Source organism: Pagrus major, chromosome 4 (genome assembly GCF_040436345.1).
Source record: "Pagrus major chromosome 4, Pma_NU_1.0".
NCBI lineage: Eukaryota > Metazoa > Chordata > Actinopteri > Spariformes > Sparidae > Pagrus > Pagrus major.
This window is the reverse complement of record NC_133218.1, coordinates 31,755,522-31,780,262: the sequence shown is the minus strand read 5'-3', so window position 1 is coordinate 31,780,262 and position 24,741 is coordinate 31,755,522. Positions and strand designations below refer to the sequence as shown.

General features: G+C 42.6%; 1 protein-coding gene across 1 annotated transcript in view; it reads left to right on the top strand.

Moving 5' to 3' along the window:
* The window catches only part of atosa (atos homolog A), a 33,303-nt gene that overhangs the window by 6,268 nt on the left and 2,294 nt on the right, over positions 1–24,741 (top strand). Inside the window, exons 2-9 of the mRNA XM_073464086.1 lie at positions 16,073–16,257; positions 16,713–16,909; positions 18,289–18,414; positions 18,682–20,536; positions 21,942–22,067; positions 22,846–22,934; positions 24,028–24,124; positions 24,511–24,669. Coding sequence (XP_073320187.1) covers positions 16,073–16,257; positions 16,713–16,909; positions 18,289–18,414; positions 18,682–20,536; positions 21,942–22,067; positions 22,846–22,934; positions 24,028–24,124; positions 24,511–24,669 — 2,834 coding nt within the window. The remainder of the gene's footprint in view (positions 1–16,072; positions 16,258–16,712; positions 16,910–18,288; positions 18,415–18,681; positions 20,537–21,941; positions 22,068–22,845; positions 22,935–24,027; positions 24,125–24,510; positions 24,670–24,741) is intronic.

Here is a 24,741-nt window from a genome sequence, read left to right as displayed (position 1 = left end):
CTGCTGCCAGGGTGCCACTGAGCAAGTGATGTCATTTGCTTGCGTGTTCGTCACATCCTCCCGCCCCCGTGGCTCCTCATAGCCAACCAGCAGACTGCTCTGCAGGAACAGGAAGAGCCATCTGGACCTGGTGGTTTTATCATGGTAGGGGTGGTGTTGTGGTAGAAACAATATCTACGTTCCTTTTTGTCTTTCTCTGTTTCTGTGTCTTTGTTTCTGTCTGTCTTTGGCATATTCATTTTGTTGTATATTTGTGTCACTTCTTCAGGGCATCTGTGGTTCTTGACATAGTCTGAAACATTTACCCAAATTGATATAGGGGAATGAGTTGAGGGAACTCTGTATGTAAGCTTTTAGATTGATGCTGAAACTTTAATCGAAAGGGTTAGTACTTTTACGTTCCACTTTGTGCTTGACGCCAGATATCTGCTTTCAAGATACTGAGTATGTTTTCTTATCACTGCCTGGCTGGCTGCCTCTGCCAGAGAGAGAGATATTGCAACGTAACAACCAACAATCAACGTAAGCATGGTGTATTTCTGTGCAAGCTGCAAACTCTCAAATCTTCCATGTCAGCATTGCGATCAAGTTCCACACCTCCATACAGTACTTCATCTCTATGATCAATGAAATCCTGGTGTCCTCTATAGTAAACCCTTCCTTACACTCTAGCCTTAATCCCTGATGTGTCATAAGTAGATCTAAATTCTGTGGGACCAGCACACCTTGCTCAGAAACCGCACACAAAAAAAACCCAACCGCTCACGCCTGGCACAAATGTTTCAAGTATTTCTTTGTCATGCTTCCTCCATGTTTGTTATTTTTGGAACTGAGAAACTGAAATGACAGCTTCTTTATACTCTCAGCAGCATTTATGTAGGAGTCTGTTAAGGGATGTGCGATTATCATTATTCTGCAAGATTTGTAAGGAGGGAAGACCTCATACAGGCAATTCTCTCTACCTCTTGTGGTGAATCAACTTTCTCACTCCTCGCTCCACTGGTCATCTTTGACCTATTCTAGCTTCTTTACCCGTCCTCTCTTTTTCTCTCCTGTCCTCTGAGTCATCACATAGACTTCAACTACTGTAACACCTCAGCACTTAACACCCCCATCACCACTATCTGCTGATAATATCGAGACGAAAAGCATATTGACAGAAATAGAGCTAGGTTTACTTACTATCTAAAACACGAGAAAAATAGTTGATGGTACAGCCTGACAGATTTATCGGAATGCTTATATTGATTGCTCAATAAAGACATTTTGCAGGTATACCTTAAAATGTGGTGTTTAACTTCTGCTGAAGAGCAGTATTTAAAAAAAATACTATGGCACTCCCTTGACAAAGGTAAAAATGTTTAACTTATACAACAAGTAGCAGCAGAATTCCTCTTAGATTAAAGAGGAAATAAAGAAATGTCAGTGATTTGCTACAACTGGTTAATGTTACGTTATTTTGACAGACAGTCTAGATTGACTCTGAAGAGGGTCGAGTCCTCTTCAGCTTTAAAGGTCTGTTACCAGACACCACACAGTGTTATGTAAGCCAGCACTTTAATCAGGTTCATACATCAGACCGACACACAACACGCATATCTCTTCTGTTTCTGTCTTCCCATGCTGTTAATGTGCTGTTATGGTATGGTGCTAAAAATACCATAACAGATTATTAATAATTAAAATGTCTGATAGTCATATGAAGAGAGAACAAGAACAAAAGGAAGCTGGGTTGAATAATGTTTTGAATAAGGCTTTGTTCAGACTGCAGGCAAATCAGATCCTTTCTCAAATCAGATCTTTTACACAGACTATCCGCACTGTTATCTGTAAGTGACCTGATCAGATCAATGTGTGCAGACATCACCAACCTATCTGCATGGGTTGCTGTGTTATCACCGTATGTAAGCATCAATAACTACATAAGCTGGTGACACAGCTTTTCGACAGTGCCAGCAGACAATTCATTTCAGCGTCTGTGCACGGATTGCTGTTCTCTTGTCTGCCATACTGCTCTGCTAGAGGCGCCTTGGATTCTCAGCTGCTTGGATGCACTTCCATCACTATGGATTCAACCCAGTCCCCTAGAAATTACATGTGTACATTAGAATACTAAATTGGTTTCATAATTGCATTCTGCCATTGCTGCCTGGATTATGTTCAGAGACGGTGTTTCTGTAGTGAATGAAACACAACATTTATTGATGCTAAAGTTTAGGCTCGGATCGCAACTGTATGACATTTTCACAGTACAATGACTGTCTCAGAAAAAATCACGGTTTCACAGTTTATCATGTCCAGACAGACATTTAATTTTATATAAACTTAAAAAATAGTTTTTTAATAACACTGGTATGGTACAATTCAATATTGTAGATGACCAAATGTAGACACTATGATAATTTTCAATATTCATACCACAGTATACCTTGAAAAACACATTCATACTGAGGGTTATCACTTACACTGATCAGTCAAGAGACAACTAATATTAACCAGTCAATATCCATAAATGTCTCGTGAACGTATTAGAATCATGGTTGCACATACACAAACGCACACGTTCCCAGTCTCTGCTAACGGAAAATACCTCGGGGGCTCATTGTGGAGGCGTTAAGCACATTGTTTATTAACAACAGCATGAGGTTAAGTTAATTTGAGACTCATCATGACTATCCCCTTTCCTTTTCTCCATTGTCTCATCTTATCTCGCTTAGGCCAGTTCCCCTATCAAACCCAACATTGCTTCATCCTCACAACACACCGGCTGACGGTCAGTCTATCCTGTCTAACTGGGTTAATGTTCTTTTTTTCCCCTTGACTCAGCTAAGTTTTTACTGGTTAGGTTTTTGCTTTTGATGTGCTGTTAATGAATGCTGTTATTGAATTTAAGGGGTCAAGGAGCTGTAACTTTGAGTTTCACAAGTCCTGACAAAAGAAGGTGTTTAATGATAAATACATGGAGAACAGTGTAAAGATGAAAAGGTTAGAAGCACCCAAAAGGACACAAGTTGAGCAAGAGCTGAGAGCTTGACCTTTTGAGACAGATAAATCATTCAGTTCAGAGTTACCAAGAACAAGGTGAAGATTTTTTTCCTAGCCATGTTAAGACTTTGATCTTGCGCTTCTTTGTCCCAAGCGGTTTATTCCAGCCGACAACTGCCTCAATCTGCCTGTGCCACAACTGACACACTTTTCATATGAGCTGCACTGCTCGGATTGCTCAATTCATACTCCCCTTTCTAGAAATTGGCATCGGCAGCAGAGGAGGGGTCAGAGGCCCGTGCAATCATGTAGGACAGGGTGGCTCTGGTTACGGAGAGGTGCTGGTTTGCCCTACTGCCCTAGTGTCCTGTAGCCACCAGCAGTCAGCTTGCTGAAATTTAAACTGCTATGGTCAAGATTCAGTGTGAGATGTTACCTTTAGAGGGGATCAGAATTTGTCGAGGAGACCCCATCTATGCACACTGTTAAATATAGTACCCTGCGAATACATGTAAGTACAGCTGTAGCTAGCATTGGAAGGTTCTGTTGAGGTTTTCAAAAGAAGCTTTGAAAGTCTTTCATCATATTATATGACTATATCCCCCTTACAACATTTTTTAAATCTTCTAACAATACCTAGATTTGTATTAAGTGATTCATCATCAGTAATCTCAAACTTCTTTCAGACTGGCATTTTCTTCAACATTTCTGCTGTCGTTGTTGGTATGAAAGTGATGATGTAGATTGCCAAACGCCAAGCAAATCGAATTACATGATATGATCTTTATTTTGTAAAGACATAAGTAATTTACTATACCACTGCTGTGCTGTTAGACTGTTGCTACATTGCCCTATTAATACAGGTGCGCACTTTCTCTTATGTGCGGGAATGAGAAGTGCAAACAGTTTTTTGACCACAGTGAAAATGTTGTTTAGTCTAAACCAGTGTTATAGAAAGTAATTATTGGTTTTAAACAGAATGAATAGACGTGCAAAAAAGACAGCTACACAACATTTGCTGATTTATCATTTTTAACATTTTCATTCTCATATACAAATCTTCAAGTTGTTTTCACCTTCTTGCCAATGCACCTGACATAATATTGGGATGTGCACTTCACTACTCTGTCACATGTCTATAAAATGAAAAATGTGAAAGTTGAATCTACAATGAGTTTGTGGCTATAGTGTAAACTATAAAGGCCAGATCAGACAGGAGGACTGCACGATTGTTGGCTCTACTGGGGCTTAGTAATTCCCACTTTACCTACCTTGTCCAGTACTGGTTTACTCACTCCACTCCACATTACATAACAGGTATTTGTCAGACAATGACTTTGCAAAGGACCACTCTTGCCTGAATAACAGGCTTAGGGGGCCCGGCTACAGTATGTGGAAGTAAGGTCAGAAAGGGCACCGCAGAGGGCACAACAAACCTTAGGTCACTGCTTCTGAAGATAATCTTTCTGGCATTTCAGGAAAGATGAGAAGGAGGCATGCTGAGTAATGTCGCCATACACAGTAGTCGCCTTTCGCTACACGTGTCCCTGATTTATTATTTTGGTGTTTGTGATTCCTCATATTAGTATTCATGGGTCTCTTTTTTTAATCTCAGAAAGGTTTACAGCACATCTATTTTTTTCAGCTCCACTCATTTACTCAGCCTAATTTAATTTATACTTGGAAGCTGCCCAGTGCAGCCAGTAATTTTCTTTTTAGCCACCGAGCAACTCATCTGAATAATGGCGGGGTTTAAGTACCTTACTCAAGGACTTCAGTTGCTATGGTTGTTGGCGATGAGGAGAGCGTGTTGTACCTCATTCCTCACCTAAAACATCCCAGCAGGGTTGGGATTTGAATTTACATCTTTGCGGTCAGTAGCTGGCAGAGACTATGCCGGTTTTCATCTGATGCAAAGGCGTTACCAGCTGATTTTGCCAGTCCTGTCTGGCTAAAGGCGTGCTACTCGCTTAAATCAGCTGACATAGTGTGTGGTTGCTTTGAAATCATGCAGACACTTTGGCACTCCTTCAACCTTGGTTACCTAATTGTGAGAAAGCGTTGTTGCTGGTTCTTTCATCATGTAGTACTGACCTAATACTGTAAGGAAGCTGAACAGAAGAAGTTATTTAAGAGAGATTTGTGTGTGAACTCAACAAAAGTTTACTGCAGTAAGTGTGGGTGTAATCTAAAATACCCACTAAAGCTGCATACACAGCTATATACGAGAATATAATGTTTTGCCCTCTAGCCTTATGCAGAAAATATACAGGAATTTCCGAATCCTGTAAGGAAAAGGGAGACAAGGACATGTCAACAACCAGGTGGAAGAAGAACTACTGAGTAGACATTTGCTGCTCTCTGAATCAGGTCTTAGGTCAGAGTTACTTTTTCCGCATCAGCTGAGATTAGTTTTGTCTGTTAGGCGCTCACACCTCATGATGAAAAGTTTTTTCCAGAGCCTCGAGCTTGTTTACCACGTGACTCGACCAGTATGCGAGCCGCTCGGCTCCTAAACAACAGCTCTGTTTATGGCTCACAATAAGGGGTGCGAGCGAGAGGGCAAGGTGGTGTGTCAGTCTGGGTCAAGTGTGTCTGTGTATTGTTTGTAGGCAGTGGGAGAATAACAGCAGCTGAGTTCACAAAACAGAAGAAGGGTTCTCCTCAGCTGGAACTGTACTGACGCCTCTCAGCCAATCAGGGCCTGTTGCTAAGTGTGCCGTGAGTCTGCCCCTTTGTGTTGGATAGAGGGGCACACACACACACACACTCACACATGTCATGGATCCAAAGTCCTCAGTTTTGAGGAAACATTTCAGTTAATCTTGTGGGAGGAAACTGGAAAAGTTTGGAGAAAGGCAGACTCTCAAACTGAAACATATTATTGGAAACCCTGAGTAACAACTTTCTGGTACTAAGTAGTTGCTGAAAGACATGGGCTAAAGTTTATGAGATTTGCCGATAGCCAACTTAATTGTCAAATCAGTGTCAGAGCCTGTTATAAGCTCAGTTTCAACACATCAAACTGAGTCTGGATCAGCTTTTGCGCACCATTGATCCTTACAAGCAAAAAGATGCCCCTTTCTTGGCAGACTTCACCACCACTTCCAGTGTTTTTCAGTGCTGTAACACAAGGCAGACAAAAACAGGAAAGGTGAGCTGGCAGTGATGTGTGTGTTTCATGTTATAAAACACTATGGAAACACAGCTGACCCCGTTACTACAATTAAAATGTAGCAACAATCCTCTGCCGCTCTGCCACAGAGAAGCAGAACAAAAGATACAAGAGAGGCATAAACACTCAGACACACTTGGAATAACATACACACACCTACACACACGAAGCGAGTATGATCACATAAAGAGCTTAACAGACGCTCTCAGCATGCAATACAAGGACGTGAGCACAACAGACATGCTCTAAAGCAAAACACTCATACGCTGACACACACACTCACAGAGCAAAACGGAGAGCATTAATTGTCTTCTCGTCGAGCTGCAGTTCACTGTCACATACAAAGACGCATATTGGTGCAGCTCATTCCTCCATACAGACACTCTTCAATCACCGTGACGGGAATGTTTAACTAAAGGTCTCTGTTGCCGTGGTAACACTTGTCCCTTTTTTCCCCTCCCTTTCTTCGCTGGTCAACAGTTGTGATCGTTGATCACTGTTGTTCAGCAGTCCCAGGTCAGTCAGGTCTTTCCTGTTATAATAGGACTTAAAAAGGAATTGCACAGCCAGAGGGCTGCTTAGTTACGTCTTCAATCCTGTTGCAGTTTCTGCTTTCACAGGAAATGTAGCAATATTGAAACATTATCACCCCCGCAAGTGCTTTCTATTAGTGGATGTTTAATTAGAATTCACCAATCCTGTCAACATTTCTGCTAAACATTTTATTAGATAATATAGGTAATAAGAGAAGCATCTTATTCCTAGCTGAGGAGTATCTGCCTGACAGAATTGTATCAGCTGTATCTAATTAATATGAATTCATTTATGGGCATCACTTGCCTGTCTGCATACTTTCAACATGGCAGCTTGACAAGAAAATATGCTTGAAGTCATAACAACACCATTGCTATACAGCTGACTACAAAAATAGACTTCTCTTTGGTGTGTTGTCTAAAATCGTGACTGATTTGTTGTTGGGTTATTTTGTTTTGGATTTTTTTCTGGCCTTCAGCGACATTATGAGGAACAAGAAAGTACTAGACAACAGCTGTGTTTACATAAAAAATCAGCTTACCTCAGAAGTATCAGAATTTGCACTTAAGAAGTTGTAAACACCATGTCAGCTTGTACAAAGCACCGGATTTTAGCACAAACACAAAGCTTATAAACCTGTGGGAATCTGTAGGTACCACATGGTTTGATTTCAGTTCAAGGTGCTATGATTCAAGTATAACCTACAATGCTAACTAACGACACGCTAAACAGAATTTCAGTCTTAAACAGGAACTTTACTGATTTTCAACCAGCTTTGTCTCACAATATTGTTGGGAGTCCATGTAACTGAACAATGGTAAACTTGTCTTCATGTCAGCACCCAGAGCCTTTTGTCTTTGCAGGCAAAAATTCCTCAAATTAAGCAAAACGTGTCATCTGTCAGATTCTAGGGACTACAGATTGTTTATCCTCATTTTGTTATTGTGCATCTACGGACAGAGTGTAGTTGGTTCAAGATCAGATTAAGTGAGAGGGTGTCTCACCAAACTCCAATCAAGCTGTCTAAACTAGGCACTGGTGATAAAACTATAAACAAAGATTTAGTTACATATTAAATTTTTTTGTGTGCTGTTTAGCTACAATAGAGAAAGTTTGTGAACTGGAATTGGTGGCCGTGTGGTTCCTGTATTGCGCTTTGTTTGTTACCAGCCAGCCGCCATACTGTTTTCTGTTTCAGAACGGACAATAAAACCTTTTGAGCAAATACCGCTGCCCTTTTTCTCTGTTTTCTCTGGTCATGTTCAAAAATGTAAATTCAAAAATATTTGTCTTTCTACTGCATAGACAGCCCAGTTTTATACTTGAGCGAAATACTCCTTTAAGCAAGCTTAACAGGGCCTGAATAGCAGATAAAGGAATGTCAGTGAATACTTAGAACATTATGGATTTTGCTGCTTGATATGATTATGTTACATGATACTCCATACACACAAACATGTACTGTACATGGACTGCATGGATGCATACATTTCATACTGCGGGTGAGACTGCTCGCTCTGATGTAACTTCTCTTTCGGCCTGTTTGTTCTGTCGTCTCGCACATATCAGGACACACAACATGTTTGTATCACACTGTTGTTGTGAAGTGCTCATATGAATGAAGATCGGTAAGGAACACACAGTTTAAGAAAAATATCAGCAAGCAAATATAATCTTTCAGATATATAGGAAAAGGAGATATATTTTAGTTGGTTTCGCAGACCAGCTGGTCTCCAAATATAGTCGTCCAGACTGCAGAACTGGCCATGGGACAGAAAAGACGGCATTGCAAACAATTCCCAGGGTGGTGAAATGCAGTCGCCAGAGTTGCTGACACTACAGATCTGCCACCTGCTTTGCTACCAGTGCATTTCAATGCTTTGAAACTGGCTATGTCCTGTCATCGCCTTGGGATAGCCACACAGTGGACATCAGGCAGCCATCAAAAGCCCTGCCCTGTGGTGGACTTTAGGGGAGTGCCTTTGTCTTTTTCAAATTATCTCTGAGTTGTCTGTGCTATGGTTTGAGTCAAGGCTGCTGCTCGTACATTAAAGGGTTAGCCACTTAGCCTACTAGCTATAGCTCGTAGAAATCAAAAGAGCACAGTAAGACATATGTGTCAGCATTTAAGTAAGTAACTTGTGCCTGTCGGAACTTTTCTCAACTGTCTCGCAATTATATTTATCGCTCCATAATATATGACTCCAGGCATTCACCACATCAGCCCTTTTTTTAAATGGGCCTTGATGCTGGCAGACACAAGTCATCAAACGGTTGATTGTAGGGACCTACACTTTGAAATCAGACAGAGAGAGATAAACAGAAAATGAGAGCTACCAAGTTGTGTCTAAATTTATCTCACCGGGGGCTGCAGCAAGGAGATTTAGCATGGAAGAACTGTCAGTGTAATCTCACATTCTGCCTCTGTATATTCATTGTAGAAGTGTAGCTGTGTGTGTGTGTGTGTGTGGTAGGGCAGCACAATTCTTGATAAAATGAGAATCTGAATTTTCTCACTCAGAACTGAGAGTGAGATTTTCGTCTCACTATTCTTCGGGCAACCATTTGAAAAATGAAAATGCTGCCTCTGTAATCTTCCTGAGACTTGGAGAATTAGACAAGTATGATGGTACACTACATGTTGTATTTTGTGGTAACTTTTTATTTGGTTGTTACCGCTGTGGTGTAACACAATATGAACATACATCTAAGTGCTTCTGAGTCCCACACAACAGCATATGACCCTTTTGCAGTACAAGCACAACAGAGCTGGTGTTAAATATAGATTTGTTTCTGTTTCTGCTTCCTCTACCTTTGCACAGTTCAAGAGAGGGGACACAGTCTTGTCATTTGTTGAGCAACATGGGGAGAGATTAGAAGTTATTTGTTTGATGTAGCTGAGATTCCTGATAATGCAAGAATGGCAGAATCGTTAAAGGAAATTGCTTAAAAGTACGTATTAAAATGGCAATTCTGCACCACACACCGCACATGTACTTAGGCCCATCTGCATTTCTGATTCAAGGTCATTACATAGTTGTTTTTGCATTTATATTTCCTTTACTTCCACAGAGATGTCAGTACAGAAAATACATCAGTTATTTCCCATCAAGAACATCCAGTGCTGTACCTGATCAGAATGAGAAACCTGCAGTCAGTAAGATTGAACCTTAACTGTTTGGTTCCATTCAGAAAGAGCCAGATATCATTATGTGTTAAGCCGACACACCTCAGCGAGCTCAGTACACTGCTGCCACTGCTGCACTGAAGATGGGTGGAAATGCCTTTAACACACAGCCCCCCGGCACGCTGGTTATCTAGAGTCTGCAGGTCCTAGAATGAAATTCAAATGCATCTTAAAAAGAGCGTTTTGAGTCTCAGAAATCTTAAAGTCCTCTGGTGTCCCCGCTGCGTTGTTTTTAAAGATTCAGTCCAGTTCTACAGACCTTTGTTCTCTTCATTTTATTATTTATTCATCTTGAGAAAATTGCCTCAGCCCCGCTAGAGCAGTTAAGGGATTTAATGTCTTGCACAAGGGAACCCAACTGTAGCTGTGGACACACATTTATTTACTTTGACTGCCAGTCTCAACATTTGAACAGGAAAAAGCATTTAAAAGTGTAATACTTTAGCCCTTCTTTAAATTGTTCATTTTTGTCATGTCTTGTCAAGTTAGTTGGAATATTACACTCAGATTAAATATAAATAAACTCGGTTTATTCATCCTTGTTTTTCTGTCACAGTCTGTCTGGATGTTTTCCTGCCCGACTTGTTCGTCTAAATCTGCAGCAGTTTTTAAAAAAAAATTTATTATTATTTTTTTCCTCAATGAAAACGTTGAGCGACTTTCAAGCATGATGGTTTAAAAAAAAAAAAAAAAAAAAATCAAGAAAACCCCCACAGCCAAGTCACGATTTGTTCAGTTTTGTAGTACAACAGTTCAGAGATGGCTTTAGACATTCAAAAATATGCTCTGTAATATATTTGTCCTCCACAATCTGCCAAGTTAGATTTATCTGTTTTCATTCTTTCCACAACAACTTGCCATTTTTAGCTTTTTGTCATGGATGTGTTTTGACATTCAGAAAGCTTTCGACATGCATCAGCTGATGCAACTGCCACCTAATTCACTTTTCTTTTTTTCTTTTTTGTCTTCCGCAAAGGTTTAAAACGTGTGCATGAAATCCACTTGACAGACAGCTAACTGGAAAACAACGTTAATACGACTTCCTGCCTGCCTTTGAACTAACTGTGCATGTTTCCTATCTGCCCTTTAGACTACTCGTCTGTCTCTTCCAATATCTGTGAAGACCTTCTGTCTCCCTGCTTCTGAAATATGTCTCGTCTCTCCCTGCTCGCTGCCTTGCAGTATATTATCTCGTATTGGCTTTGATCACCGGTAGCCCAGCTATAGGTGACCTCATCAGTGCTGTGTTCCCGCTGAGACTTTGATCAGTTGCTCTTTTTTTTACTCGTCTGCCACTGGCTTTTGTCTCTGCCCTGCCAACACAGACGCATCACTAATGAGGATAGACTAGCAAGACTCTCGCAGTGCTCTATGCTCCATTTAAACGAAACATAAACAAATCGCACGTATAGAGAACCGCTATGGCTGAGCAGAGAAGAATGGGAGTGGTTTTTGCCATATGGGTACTTACACAGCATTCAAATTAGCTGTGTTTGAATGAGTATGTGTGTGTAGAGAGAGCAGAGCAGATTTTGCTATAGAAAGAGGACAAACCATGCAGTAATTGTGTGGCCGCAGTGCACGTATTAATGGGTCAGCTTATCTGAATGTCTCTCACTTTGCGTCCCTCTCTTTCCTTCTGTCCCATCTGTCTCTGTTAAAACGGACACACGACTGCAGAGCTGCAGCGATCAAAGGAACATTTGTTGCCTACTATTTTCATAATCAGATTAATCACTTCAGCATTTTTTTAAGCAACAATGTCAAACATGTGCTTTACCAGCTTCTGAGCATTTTTCACATTTTTTGTCATTTTAAAGACTGAAAGATGAATTTGTGATTATGCAACACAAGATTGTACTATGACATTTCAGTTGTCGTTCCCTAAGCTGCACACACTAAAAACATTCACCTATAGAGACAAAGGAATAAATGATAGTCACCAAAAAACTTTTAATGTCAGAGTGTTGCGGCTGAGTTAAGGAGTCTCACAGCCAAGGGACAGTAGCTGCTTTGTAGTCTGGTGGTATGTCAGTGGATACTCGTGTATCTCTTGTTTGTGGCTGAGGTAGATGTCCTTTTGGCTCTACGCAGGCACCTCACCTCACTGATTTCCTGTTGATAGGTACCAATGATGTTTGGGGCAGTTTTAATTACCCGCTGCAGAGCCCTCCTCTCTTTGATCAATTCACTGATAATTAGGGATGCCTGATGTATATCAGACCAATGAATTTATACCATCGGCCATTTATCAGTATCTGGAATTCTAGCCGATATATAGAGCGAATAATACTAAGTCAGTTTGCTTTCACTGACTTAACAGGCAGACCAATAAACGCAAAGAAGAAGACGAAGAAGAAATAAGAATTAGGTCTTATCAGAGCCATGGGATATTAAACCATCCATCTTTGCTCACTACATCTTTGCCTTTCTCACCCTCAGGTGTGCATGAATTACAGGTTGTGAACTTCTTTTTAAAATACAAAAATTTGAATGTGTTATCGATATTGGCTCAAAAAAATCTCCACATTATGCATCCCTATCCATAATTAAAATAATTGTTAGTTGCACCCCTACACTACTGCGTACAAAAAGTAAAAATTGATTTTAACAGCATGTTTTCGTGTTACAAGCTTCATAACCATTTTGACCAGGCACCGACACGTTCAACTTGTTCGTTTGCCTCTCTGACAGGCCTTAGGTAATGATGAATCACACCAAAGTCTATGTCAGCGTGCACCGCGGTGTGTTTACTCTGAACACAGCGTTGGCTATCGAGGCCGACCACTCCACTCTTGTCCTGGAGGCCTTTTTCCATCCCACATGACTCTGTACTGATCCGTTGGCCCGAGGACACGGAGACAGCTGAGAGGTGTGTGTGCCTGAGTGTGTGTGCGTATTAAAGGCCGGACCAGCCGATCTGTAGGCGGGGCTCCAGCTGCACTTGGTGACAGGCGGTCACAGGTCTAATAATAAGACGCCCGAATCTAAATCCGACCTGTTACATAATTCACATCACACATTATCGGGAGCTGGAGGAGAGGTCACATGAAAAAGAGAAAGATCAGTGTTCCATTGTGTGTTATGTGTTTGGGTTTGGGTCAGTGAAGTGCAAGATGTATCGGCAAAGCCTCTTATTTAAACAGTGGGCCTAAACCTGATTATGTTTTCCTGATTGAAATGTTTTTCTGTTTGCATTTCTCAAGCACCGCTAGTAGTTGCTATGGTACTTTTCTAAGTGAAGGCAAGGGGCCAGTGGAGTTTATACGAAGATTTGAAAAGAAAAGACACGAAATAACCTTGTACACACGGTTAAGACTGAGAAAACTCACGAAAACATAGGAAAAAGAACTGAAAGACATCTTGCAGGCATTCTTTAATTCAAAATGTGCAAATATGAATTGATGGGAGACAGAGTTTACATCTTCAAGAGATGGAGAGGCAGGAATGAATTGGTCACGGTCCAGTGGGAAGGAGAGGAGGAGGAGGAGGGGGAGCAAACGGCAGGATTGAACATGGAGCCCCGCTTGTAAGGTTTAATGATTGGTAAACAACACCGATTGTTACATAAATTCCCAAATGATATTAACCATTTGCACCAAAGACGGGATTAACAAAAACATCCACAGAGGGAGGGGACTTCAGCATCCTGCAGCAGGCTGAACAACACCTCCTCTGTTTGTTTTTTGTGGATATTACAGTTTTTTTTTCTTTTTTGTAGTACTTCTCAGTTCTATAAGGGTGCTTTTGTTGAACGAAGGGTCTTTTCATGTCTATGCTTTTTTTGTGTTGTCCTGCATCCTGATTACCTCTCAGCTTCTATTTAGGCTTTGTGTGTGTGTGTGTGTGTGTGTGTGTGTGTGTGTGTGTGTGTGTGTGTGTGTGTGTGTGTGTGTGTGTGTGTGTGTGTGTGTGTGTGTGGGCTTCATAGGAATGTTGTATTCAGGCACGACGCCCTAAAGAATGACAGCTCTCATCTATGCGTATGCAGGCTGGGCCCCTTAACCAAAGCCTCCATCACTAGTCCTTTGTCCCGCACTGCACGTGTGTGCATGTGTTGCTGTGTGTGTGTGTCTGTATATGTTTGTATGTTCTCACTGGGTTCATGTGTTTGGTGATGGTGTGTTTATGTGTCACTGTGTCTGTTGGTATTCATGTGTGCTTTTAGTTATATGTGCTTTAGGGGTGTGGGTATGCGTTCCTGGGTTTGCCTTTCCTAGAAAGCAGCCATCTGACACCCATTGTGCGCACACGATTGGGGCTCTGTGTCTATACGTTTGTATGTGTGTTTGAGGGGGGGGTATGTGAAGCTTACCACTTCCCAGAGGCTGTTTTCCACTGCTCCCTTAATCACTCTTTTACCTCCCTCCATCCATCCATGCTTCCTTTCTCTTTTGCTCCTTGCCTCCCTCATGGAGCGTCACCTTTAGCCCAAATCCCCCAATAGCACCAGGAACAAGAACCTTCCTCAGTGTTAACTGGGAATATACCTTAACCACAACCCACTACTGTATATCCAGCACGTTCAAGCCGACCATCGTAAAGGTGATGGACGCTGTGACCTTGAATCTTGACTTTCGTCATATATTTCTCCCTTTGGTCTGTTTCTTGCTCTCTTTGTTCCAGCCTTCCCGATTGCAGTACATAAAGAAAAGGAGATTGTCCCTGAATATAGCCTCCCTCTCCATCTCTTTCACCCTGCGCTTATTCAGCCTACAGCTGGCTAACAGACCCCCTCCCTCCCCTTCCCTCCCCTCCATCCCTCCCCCTCCCTCCTCATGTTTTGTGTTGGACTGCGCCTCTCTCCACGTGCAGCAGCAGCTTAAAGGCATGTAGGAGGAGTTCCCTGAGAGGAATGTGCGTGACTGGCTGGCTCACTGCAATACGCACTCAGACACACACACACACACATATACAGCAGCAGCTCGTAGCTCACACTTCTGCAGAGCCAGCTGAGAGGGACTCTGTTCTAGCCAGCCTGACTCCGGTGGGAGGAGGACAGGCGGTGTGTATGCGTGTGTATATTTATATATCGAGCCTCACGAGGGCCTGACCTCCTCAAAATGATTAAAACATACAAAATATCCACGTAAATATAACCTAATATTTGCTTGTGTCCTTTATAAATGCAGGCAGGAGGAGGGAAGGCAGTTTCTTGCACGTCAGTGTTTTTGCTTGTGTGCTGTAAAGAAAGAAAGAAAGCTGTGATTCTCAGAGCTGTTGTCTATCAGCTGACCTCCTGAGGGATTCTGGGAGTTTTCTCCAGAGGAAGGAGAGTGCAGGAGATAGAGAGCTAAGACAGGCTCTTCAACCTCCTGCTAAAAATACCCCGACTTTACATCTAAGCTTCAGTTACAACACAAACGGAACATGAGTTTGTTCATTTTTGTCGGCAGGAGACAAACAGATGAGTCACAGCTACAGCCCCCATCGTGCCCCTTTTTAAAATCCGCTATAAATTTGGTGATTGTCAATAATGGCGCACACAGCAGAGTGGCTCAGCGTGAGCTATGATTTGAATGTGACATCCAGCCGTGTTCCTTGCCAGTAGTCTTTCTGCTAATAGTTCATTTGAACAGTCGTTTAGTTGAATCAGAGGGAAATGGCCTATTTCTGAATGGTGAAATGTTGATTCAGCAGTTTGTCCTGCCAGGTCCTGGTCACCCCGCCAGCCCTGCCCAACCCCACCCTGCCAAAATTGGTGGAGCACTGGGTTGTTCCGTACAAGTATTACTTACATACTTTACATATTATTTGTTTGCAAATGCTTTGTCAATAAGTACTAACTATACTTGTGTGTGTGTGTGCATGTGTGTGTATAAAGACAGTGCAGACTGTGTGGCTTCACCCCGCAGCTCAGCTGACATGGAAGCTCTAAATATATTCCTTTGAAGCGGCCAAACTGGAAAAGTTGTGTCATCCGCTGCCTTCCCCCCACACCCCTTCTCTAAACAAGTCTTTCCAGCCAAAGTTAAATTACCACTTAAGTAAAAACCTAAACAAAGACTGTGTGCTTATCATGTCAATACAGGTGGCTTTTCTGATTGTTTTTATTGCCCCCAGTGTCTGTCACAGGATAAGCAAATTTGTGGTTTGCCGGCTACTTTCCTCCTGTTTGTTCCTTGTTTTCTGTTCAGCTGTGAGGCGACTTCAAAATAAATGCTGACCCTCTGTTCTTCTGCCTTGTTTAGATGCAACGGAGGAGTTTTTCGAGTACGACGCAGAGGAGTTCCTGGTGTTCCTGACCTTGCTCATCACAGAGGGAAGGACACCGGAATATTCTGTGAAGGGCAGAACCGAGGGGCTGCACTGTCCGCCAGCCCAGTCGGCTATGCCGCCTCTTCACAAGCACGAATGCAGCGACAAACTGCCCCAGGTAGCACACGTGCACACACATCTCTGTACACAGCCTGACGTGTCTTTTCCTGAAGTGTAGGCATAAGGCAGTTTATTCTCATTTTGTAAGAGGTGGTTCAATCAAGTCATGAGCATTCAGTCAGTTCAACTTACAAAATGTAATGCGCATTTATTGTTTATTAAAGATACTAATGATGATAATTGTATATTTTTTTAATTTTACCAGCATAGTTGGAAGTCATCACCCTCTATACTCAATGTAACAGCGGACCAAAATAGCTTTCACAAAGTAAACTTTCATGGCGGAAAGATTTTTTCATATTTCGACCCAAATAAAATCGCTGAGAAATTCAGCTCTGAGTGAAGCTCTTTCAGGGTCCCATCTGCTTTGCCCTTACGCTTCGAGGTCCCGCTGTTGACATTCACTAATGAGCACTAACCCTCCACCTTTGTCTGCGACGTGTGTGTGTCCAGTGTCGGCAGGCGAGGCGAACCCGTTCTGAGGTGATCCTGCTTTGGAGGAACAGCATCCCCATCATGATTGAGGTCATGCTACTGCCAGACTGTTGCTATGGCGATGAGTGTCCCCCTAGTGACCCCATCAGCGACCCGGTCATCAAACAAGATGCTCTCCTGCTGGAGAGATGGACCCTGCAGCCAGTTCCAAGACAGTAAGGCACACATAAGCACACACGCATTATCTTACTCTTTAAACATGATCAATGCTAAAAGAGTGTATGCTTTCTTAAGTTTACATATGAGATGTTGTACAGCTATATTCACACAAAGGAGATTAAGTTCCCAGTTTACAAGAGAAATGCAGTATGTTGTATTTCCAAGGGTGCTGCCTATTCCTATCCTCCATTGCTGTCCATGGTTATCCACAACTAATCCTTTAACATATAGGTTTGGGAACCTTGACATTTGAACTTCTATGGAACCAGTACCAGTACCCAACGGTACTTTTTTTTAGTACAGTACTCTCTCTGTAATCATAAAAATTAATATTAAAAGTAGTTGTAAAATATTAGATGCCAAATCTCGTAATGTTTTAGCGTAAACAGCAAGTTGGTAAGAAATTTTGGATGCGGCCATAAACTTTTTGGCTAACTTCAGTAAAATTCTAAGATAACGTCAATCAAGACAGTGGAAAAAGTCTGGTGTTGCCTTGGTCAAGATTTGTATTTTGCATTACAAATATTGCAGTGAGTGTTGCCCATTGTCGCTGTAACTTGTTGCAGGTGTGACGTCTCACTCTTTGTCTTTCTTTCTATGCTCTAAAGATGTGCCACCAATTGATTTATTATGAATTGGTACTCTGTAGTACCAACGTAATTCGGTCGGTACCCTTAATAGTACAGAGTTCAGTACCCAACCATATTAACCTATGCTGCTTTTTTTGACATGAGTTAAAAGTAAATAAAGTAAAACAAAGAAATAAAAATGGAGGAAACTAATACAATATACGTGTACTAGTTTGTACAGGTGTCACCCATCGACCTGTTGCACATTAACTGAAGTAGTTACACGGATTGGTGTCCTACAATTTTAGATAAATTCATATCCTGAGAGGCAGGATGTTGCTGCCTAATGATGATGATTTTCAGTGGCTAAATGGCTGTATCTATTGAAAATAAACTTAGCCCCCAAAAACTGTGGAAACCTTGGCAAGAGTTGTGAAGCACCAGTTTTTTGTGTTTAATAGATTCTAAGAAAAATGAATGGCTTTGAAAATGTGTCAAATTACATAACAGAGATGCACGAGTTCCATCTCCCACTAGATCCAGAGACGTGCACCAGTGAAGGCTAAAAAGAATTCTAAATATAAGAATATATTATGGAATAAAATAATAATAATAATAAAACTCAGATAATTGGCTTGGCACTCAGAGGGTTAAATGGCCTGATAAATTGTCCTACTTCTCTGCCCGCATGTGCAGGAACAGGGAACACTGTTTGAAAAACACACACACGCACATCCTTGAACTGTTTTCTCATTAACCTGACACACTGGCACATTTCCACCTCTTTGTGACTGTGTTTTTAATAGAAGCGGCGATCGCTTCATTGAGGAGAAGACCCTGCTGTTGGCTGTTCGCTCCTACGTCTTCTTCTCCCAGCTCAGCGCCTGGCTCAGCGCCTCACATGGCATCGTCCCCAGAAACATCCTGTACAGGTTAGACATAACACTCACTGAAGACTTTGACACTGGTGGGCTGAAGGCTTTTCACTGAGGCTGTTGAACCAGATTAATAAAGCTACAGGCAACTTGATATAAAGCTATTTTGTTTTCAAGCTTCTAAGTAGGTGTAAATCTTGTGTACTGTGCTGTTTTTGAGAGTTGAATTAGAGGAAGTAAAACTGAATCTCCGACAATTCCTGAATATTTTAAGGTGGAAGAGTTAAAAATGGCCTGTTCATTGAATCTCTCCCTGTCAAACAGGATCAGTGCTGCTGATGAGGAGTTGGTGTGGCAGTTCTCCCAGCCACCTTCGGAGCACATTTTCCCCGTCCCCAATGTATCCCAGAGTGTTGCACTGCAGGTTCGTGTCCAGTCACTCCCCCGCCAACCCACCTACCCCACCCTGGCCTGCAGCATCCACACTGGCCTGCCTCCACTTTACAGCAAGACCCCGAGCCTCAACCCAAACCTCAACAGCCATGGTGGCCTGCCCACCCTCAAAAAGAGCCAAGACCCCAGCAAAGACAACCTCGTTCAAAACTCTAACATGTACAGCAAGAGCTCTAACTCCATGTCTGGCCTTCTCCTCAATGGATTACCCATTCCTAACCTTCCCATCAACAACATCCCCATTAATAGCCTTCCTCATACTGCTGTGCCACCTCCCTTCAGCAAGAAGAGCCAGGAGCCTGGGGAAGACCACACGTATCAAAATGGAGAGCCTCCGCAGGTCAGCATCCCCCAGCGTCAGGGCTCCCCACTGTTCCACAGGTCCTCTCACTCCCCTACACCGCCCCGCTCCCACTCCCCCTCTCCGCTTCCCACTAGCAAAGCAGGGAAGTGGCTGTACTCTGCTCTCAATGGCTCATCTGACCCCACGCAAGTAGAGGACTTTGGGTCTGGCACTAACAGCAGTGACAGGTCAAAGGGGCCCATCCCTGAGCCACTGAGAGCATTTAAGAATTTCTCCCTGGCAGAGCCACCCCGTTGCACCTCCCCAAGGCCTGCTGCCACTGAGACAAACCCCCTGATTGGCTCGCTGCTGCAGGAGAGACAGGAAGTTATTGCCCGCATCGCACAGAGGCTGAACTTCTGCGACCCCACAGCACCGCCACTCCCTCCCGGCCTTTTTGCTTCTGACAACCCTCCCAAAGCCATGTGGGGCAGTAACCATGAAGACATAACTGCCAGTAAGACCAAAGAGCCTGAGGTACCGCCCTACGAGTCTGTAGGACGTGTGTGGTCCAGCCCCTTCAACACACCCGTGACTGACACCTCTTTCAGCAAACGGGAAAGCTCCTCCCCTAAACCTGCAGCCTGCAGGAAGCTGAAAATGACTGAGACAAGAGACGGAGAGGAGGAGAGGAATGGAGAGAGGCAGAGAGAGAAAGAGAAAGAGAAGGAGAAGGGGAGAGACAGCTCCCTGATCGCCCAGGCAGTACAAGACATTACTAGACTGATCCAAGAGAGACTGTCTGTACCCTCGCTGTCGCCCAGGCACAGCAGGAGTGGCAGCCCTCTGCACCACACACACACGACAACAGTCACACACACAGTCCGCACATACTTACACACCGCACACGTCCCACAGGCCTCCTCACACACTGCCACCAACGGTTACGCCAATGGCCACATACCCAACCACGAACCTCACAGAGGCAACACGCACATCTCCACGCCCATTTGCACAGACAAGCCCCGAGTCGATGCGGGGACCGAACGCCATTCTCCCCTGGCCCAAAATGGTGCTCACTTTACACTTGAAGAACCCTCATTCAGAGGCCAGTCCTACACCCAGACTGGTCAGTGTTTACGAACTCCCCCACAGGAAAAGCTCAGAGTCAGGACACCCAGCAGCCATGAAACCCCCTCTGCCTCCCATGTCCTTGAGAACAGCCCAAGGAATGCCCAGATCTTTAGTTGGACTTGCAGTGATGCCAGCCCAGTCATGAACTGTAACATAAGCCACAACCACAGCAAGCCTCAGCCTCAGTACCAGTCCCAGATGCAGGTTTGTGGGACAGCCCAGGCCTCGTTCTCGCAGGATGAGAACCAGGCGCCCTCGGAGTCAGGATCCTCCAGCAGTCCAGACATGACTCCCCCTACCACTGTCCTGGTAAGGGACTCCTCATTTTGTCATATACTTTTGTTTACATTTAATCATTTGCCATGAGGACTCTTGCCATATCCGTGCTTAAAGGAGCCTGGGTTTAACTGTATCAGTAAAAGCAATTGTTCACCATTTTTGGAAATAAGTATTTGCTTTCTTGCTAAGAGTTAGATGAGAAAATCAGTACCACTCTCATGTCTGTATGGTAAATATCAAACTACAGCCAGCAGCCGGTTTTAGCTGAGCACAAAGCTAACCTCGCTTTATTGAAAAGTAACAAAATCCTCCCACTAATTAACATGTAATTTTTTCTTTGTTTATTCTTTACAGAAACTCTGTGTTAAAATGAAGTAGGAGTTAAAATATCAATATATCAGCCAATATACACATTATTTTGCAATGATCCCTCAAATTTGAGTTTTTAACACTTTTGACAAAGATATGTAATGGAGGCAGGATATCTTACAGTTTAACAATAAACATAACTGCCTAAAATAACATTGGTGCACTGGGACAGTAAACCAAACTGCATTATAATCTATAAAAATAACAGCCCATATTGGACAACATATCAGTTAATACCAATACATCTGTGATAGGCCAATATTGGCTGATAATATCAGCCAACCGATTTATGAGTCTGGCTCTAAATCTCAGCAACTGGCTGCTGCTGAATAGTCTTATTATAATATATACAATGGGAGTGTTATCATTCGTCCAATTCTCGACAAGAGAGCTATTACCTATTCTTTTAAGTTATATTCTAAAAACTGTAATATACATATATCTAGTATTTTATTAAATATGACTGAAAGCATTATTCATTCCACAAAAAGTAGCCTGGCTACTGTCCATAGCAAGTCACAACTGAAAAAATCCCAATTCGAAGTAGAAACTCTAATCTCAGTGCTTTGATAAAGAGTAAAACACTGCACAACGATGCTATCAGTCCTCTTTACTTTTCTGGTTAGCTTTTCTACATTTATTCCAGTTGTTTCCTGGGATATTTACCCATAGCTACTGGGGGGAACAAAATCTTCTTCCTGTTGTGGTTGAGGATTGGCAGACCACTTCCTTTGTGCCATAAATCATGCTTTCATTTTTCTTGGAAAAATCCTACCCAGTGGCAAAATACCATGGTAAAATTGGTTCTTGTCGGGAACCAATCGAAATTTGGATGGTGTCATTTTCTTATAGCCATTATAGTGTACAGTTATCATCATGATTATAAGTTTAAGCAAAAAAGATGTCTATTTCCACTTTAATATCTCAAATTGGAAGGAACCTCCTCATTTATCACATGTCAGTGTTTTGTTTGGTAGCAGGTGGGACTCATATGAGGCTGTAACTGTCATGAGTATTTCAGATTACTTTCAAGCTTCCCTAATCTCTCTCCATCTCTGTGCTCCAGCGAGCTCACAGCCCCTCCCCTCTACGTCCCTGCAACACCTGGAAGAAACAGAATCGCCACTCATTAGACGCCACAGCGACCAAGGCCTTCCATCCCCGTACTGGCCTGCCTCTGCTCTCCAGCCCTGTAAGAAACACACTCACACTCATCGACGCAGTGAAATTCTCACTCATCGTCCGTTTCTACTTTGTGCATCAGTTAACACTTGCACATACAGGCTCACAGTCACACTCGAACACTTACTGACTCAGTCATTGTCGGTGTCAATGCAGTTGCGTTTGTCATAACAACACTTTCATTACCCTTTATTTCAAGCCATCTGAAGCGTTACTCACACAGCACTTTCAGCAGCCTGTGAATGTTTGTCATAAAGAGACTTTGAAATATTTGGCAGGTTTTGGTTTTTTTTTATTGCTGCTGGGCTACTGAGTTTGTTAGCTAGGGTTAAGGATACACATAACAGACACAGGCAGGAAAGGCATGTGACTCATGTGTGCTTCATCAGCCACAGTAAGTTGTTTCACCAAGTTTGCCAGATTACCTCACTGCTCGGTCCTCACGGTTTCCTGTCTTCTGAACAGTCTCACTCACACGTATAAACTCTCAAGTGTACACACACACACACACACACATTGCACATTATTCAAACTATAGTCATACATTAAAATCATGACTTTCATGCCTTTTGAATATTTCACAATAGATAAAATCCATTGTACTATAAAAATATATAGTTTTAATGGGGGATTTCAAATGTTTTTTCTCCTGTAATTGAAGAATTAGATTTTTACACAGAGTGTGCTACTAAATGTCTCTCCTGTCATTTCTCCTACATATATCTTGTCCTCTGAGCTCTTATCTATGACAGTCACACTTTGTTAATCATGTCCTTTGTCTGCGGCAGGTTCCTCAGAGGAAAAATCAAACAGGCTACTTTGACCTGGACACCTCTCTGGTTGGCTGTAAGGGTTTGCCTTGGGCCTCTGGGAAAAGGTACACATTTTCTCACCTGGGAACTTTGTTACTATATTTACCAGACTCCAAACTCAGTTTGCCCACAAAGATAAGGTGGTCGGGATACTTTTACAGATCTACTGCAGTCTTAATAGCAGTAAAAAGAACAAGCATTTTTTTGTTTTACAGTTGCCTCCCACATCATCTGTTTATTATAGTACCATCTGGATCAAGTTACTCATACTTTGCATCATCAAACTTAGTTGTTTTCTCACTTTGCAACATTTCAGCTGTTACTATATGTGAGTGCCAGCAAGACAAAGTCTGGTTTGGATATTTTTTTTATTGTGTTTTAAAGTTTTTAACACCAGTATTAATCGAGCTATTCAAAGTCGAAGGACTTGTGTAGGGGAATCTATATAGGCGACTTGCTACAGCTGCCATATTTAAACCCAAACACGCTGACATAGCCTCAGATCAGCAATAGGTTTTAGAAGTATTGTCTGTGTGTTGTGAGATGAGACAATAAGAGCGTTGTTCTCAGTGGTAAGGTTAGGTCAGCCCTGTTCTGCTGACTGTTCCTCTCACGCTGCCACCTGCTGAAGCTCTGCTGTACTGTGACTGCATCTAGAATCACACACATTCTGCTCAAAATGGCAGACAGAACTGAATACACACAGAGCTTCGTGCCACTGCCCACACACAGCAGATGTGGGTGGAAGCTGCTTTTGATAAAGCAGATGTTTCAAGAGTTTGACCTTCAGGGTGGAAAGTTCAGTTCAGCCAGCAGATGAGTTCTGGTCAGTTTGGCTGCGGCTGGTAAAAGCCACTGTCATGCTTCAGTGTGGGATTTTCTCTTTTTTATGCTAAAGGATCTGCCTGATTAAAATAATGTATGTGACTGAATTACTTTGTCTGTGTGACAAGTGGACAAAAATTAGGTTTTTCTGCTCCGGCTCTGGCTGATTCCTTTTTGTTTACGCACAATAAGTTTCAGTCTTTTATCTCACCCTAACAGGTGTATTCAGACATACCAGGAACGCTTGTCATGTCAAATTCTTAAGATGCTCTTTCACACCCCACTCATTTAAAACAAGTTGCTCAAGTGTTTGTCCGTGTTTTAACCCTTTAGGGTGTGTCCAAAGGGAGAGGGGTACACGGATGAGTCACAGCAGCTGTTCAGTGCCAGCGCTCCACCTGCCAGTCTCAGTTTGCTGGGAAACTTTGAGGTATGAGACACACACAGACAGACACACATACACACACACACACACACACACTCAGAATCATCTCTTTTTCATCCAGCACTTTTTGAGAAGAGTGTACTTTCACTCATGCCAGTTTTCATCCCTAAATAATTCAAATGAAACAGAACACTCACAAAGGGAATTGATTCAGCTGCCAGACTTCTTTTAAAGTGAAAATCTGGGCTAACCATTATCTAGCAGCCTGTACTGTTTGATGGCTAACTTCGTGTTTTCCTTTTTCAAAGGATTCCCTAATACTTTCCTCAATGATTAGAACATTGAGTTTCTGTCCTGGATGGAAAAAGTTGAAGCCGAACTCAACAGTGTCTTATGTGTGAGGAAAAATAATGGAAGTAAATGTTTTTCAGGAGTGTGTGCTGAACTACCGCCTGGAGCCTTTAGGGTTAGTGGACGGTTTCACAGCAGAGGTTGGAGCCAGTGGGTCGTTCTGCCCCAGTCACCTGACCTTACCTGTGGAGGTGTCGTTCTACAGTGTCTCCGATGACAACGCTCCTTCACCATATATGGTGAGATTACTTTTCCCCCCCCCCAGTTAGTCATCAATAATTCAGTTTTGTGTTTCCAGGCTGAATGACTGA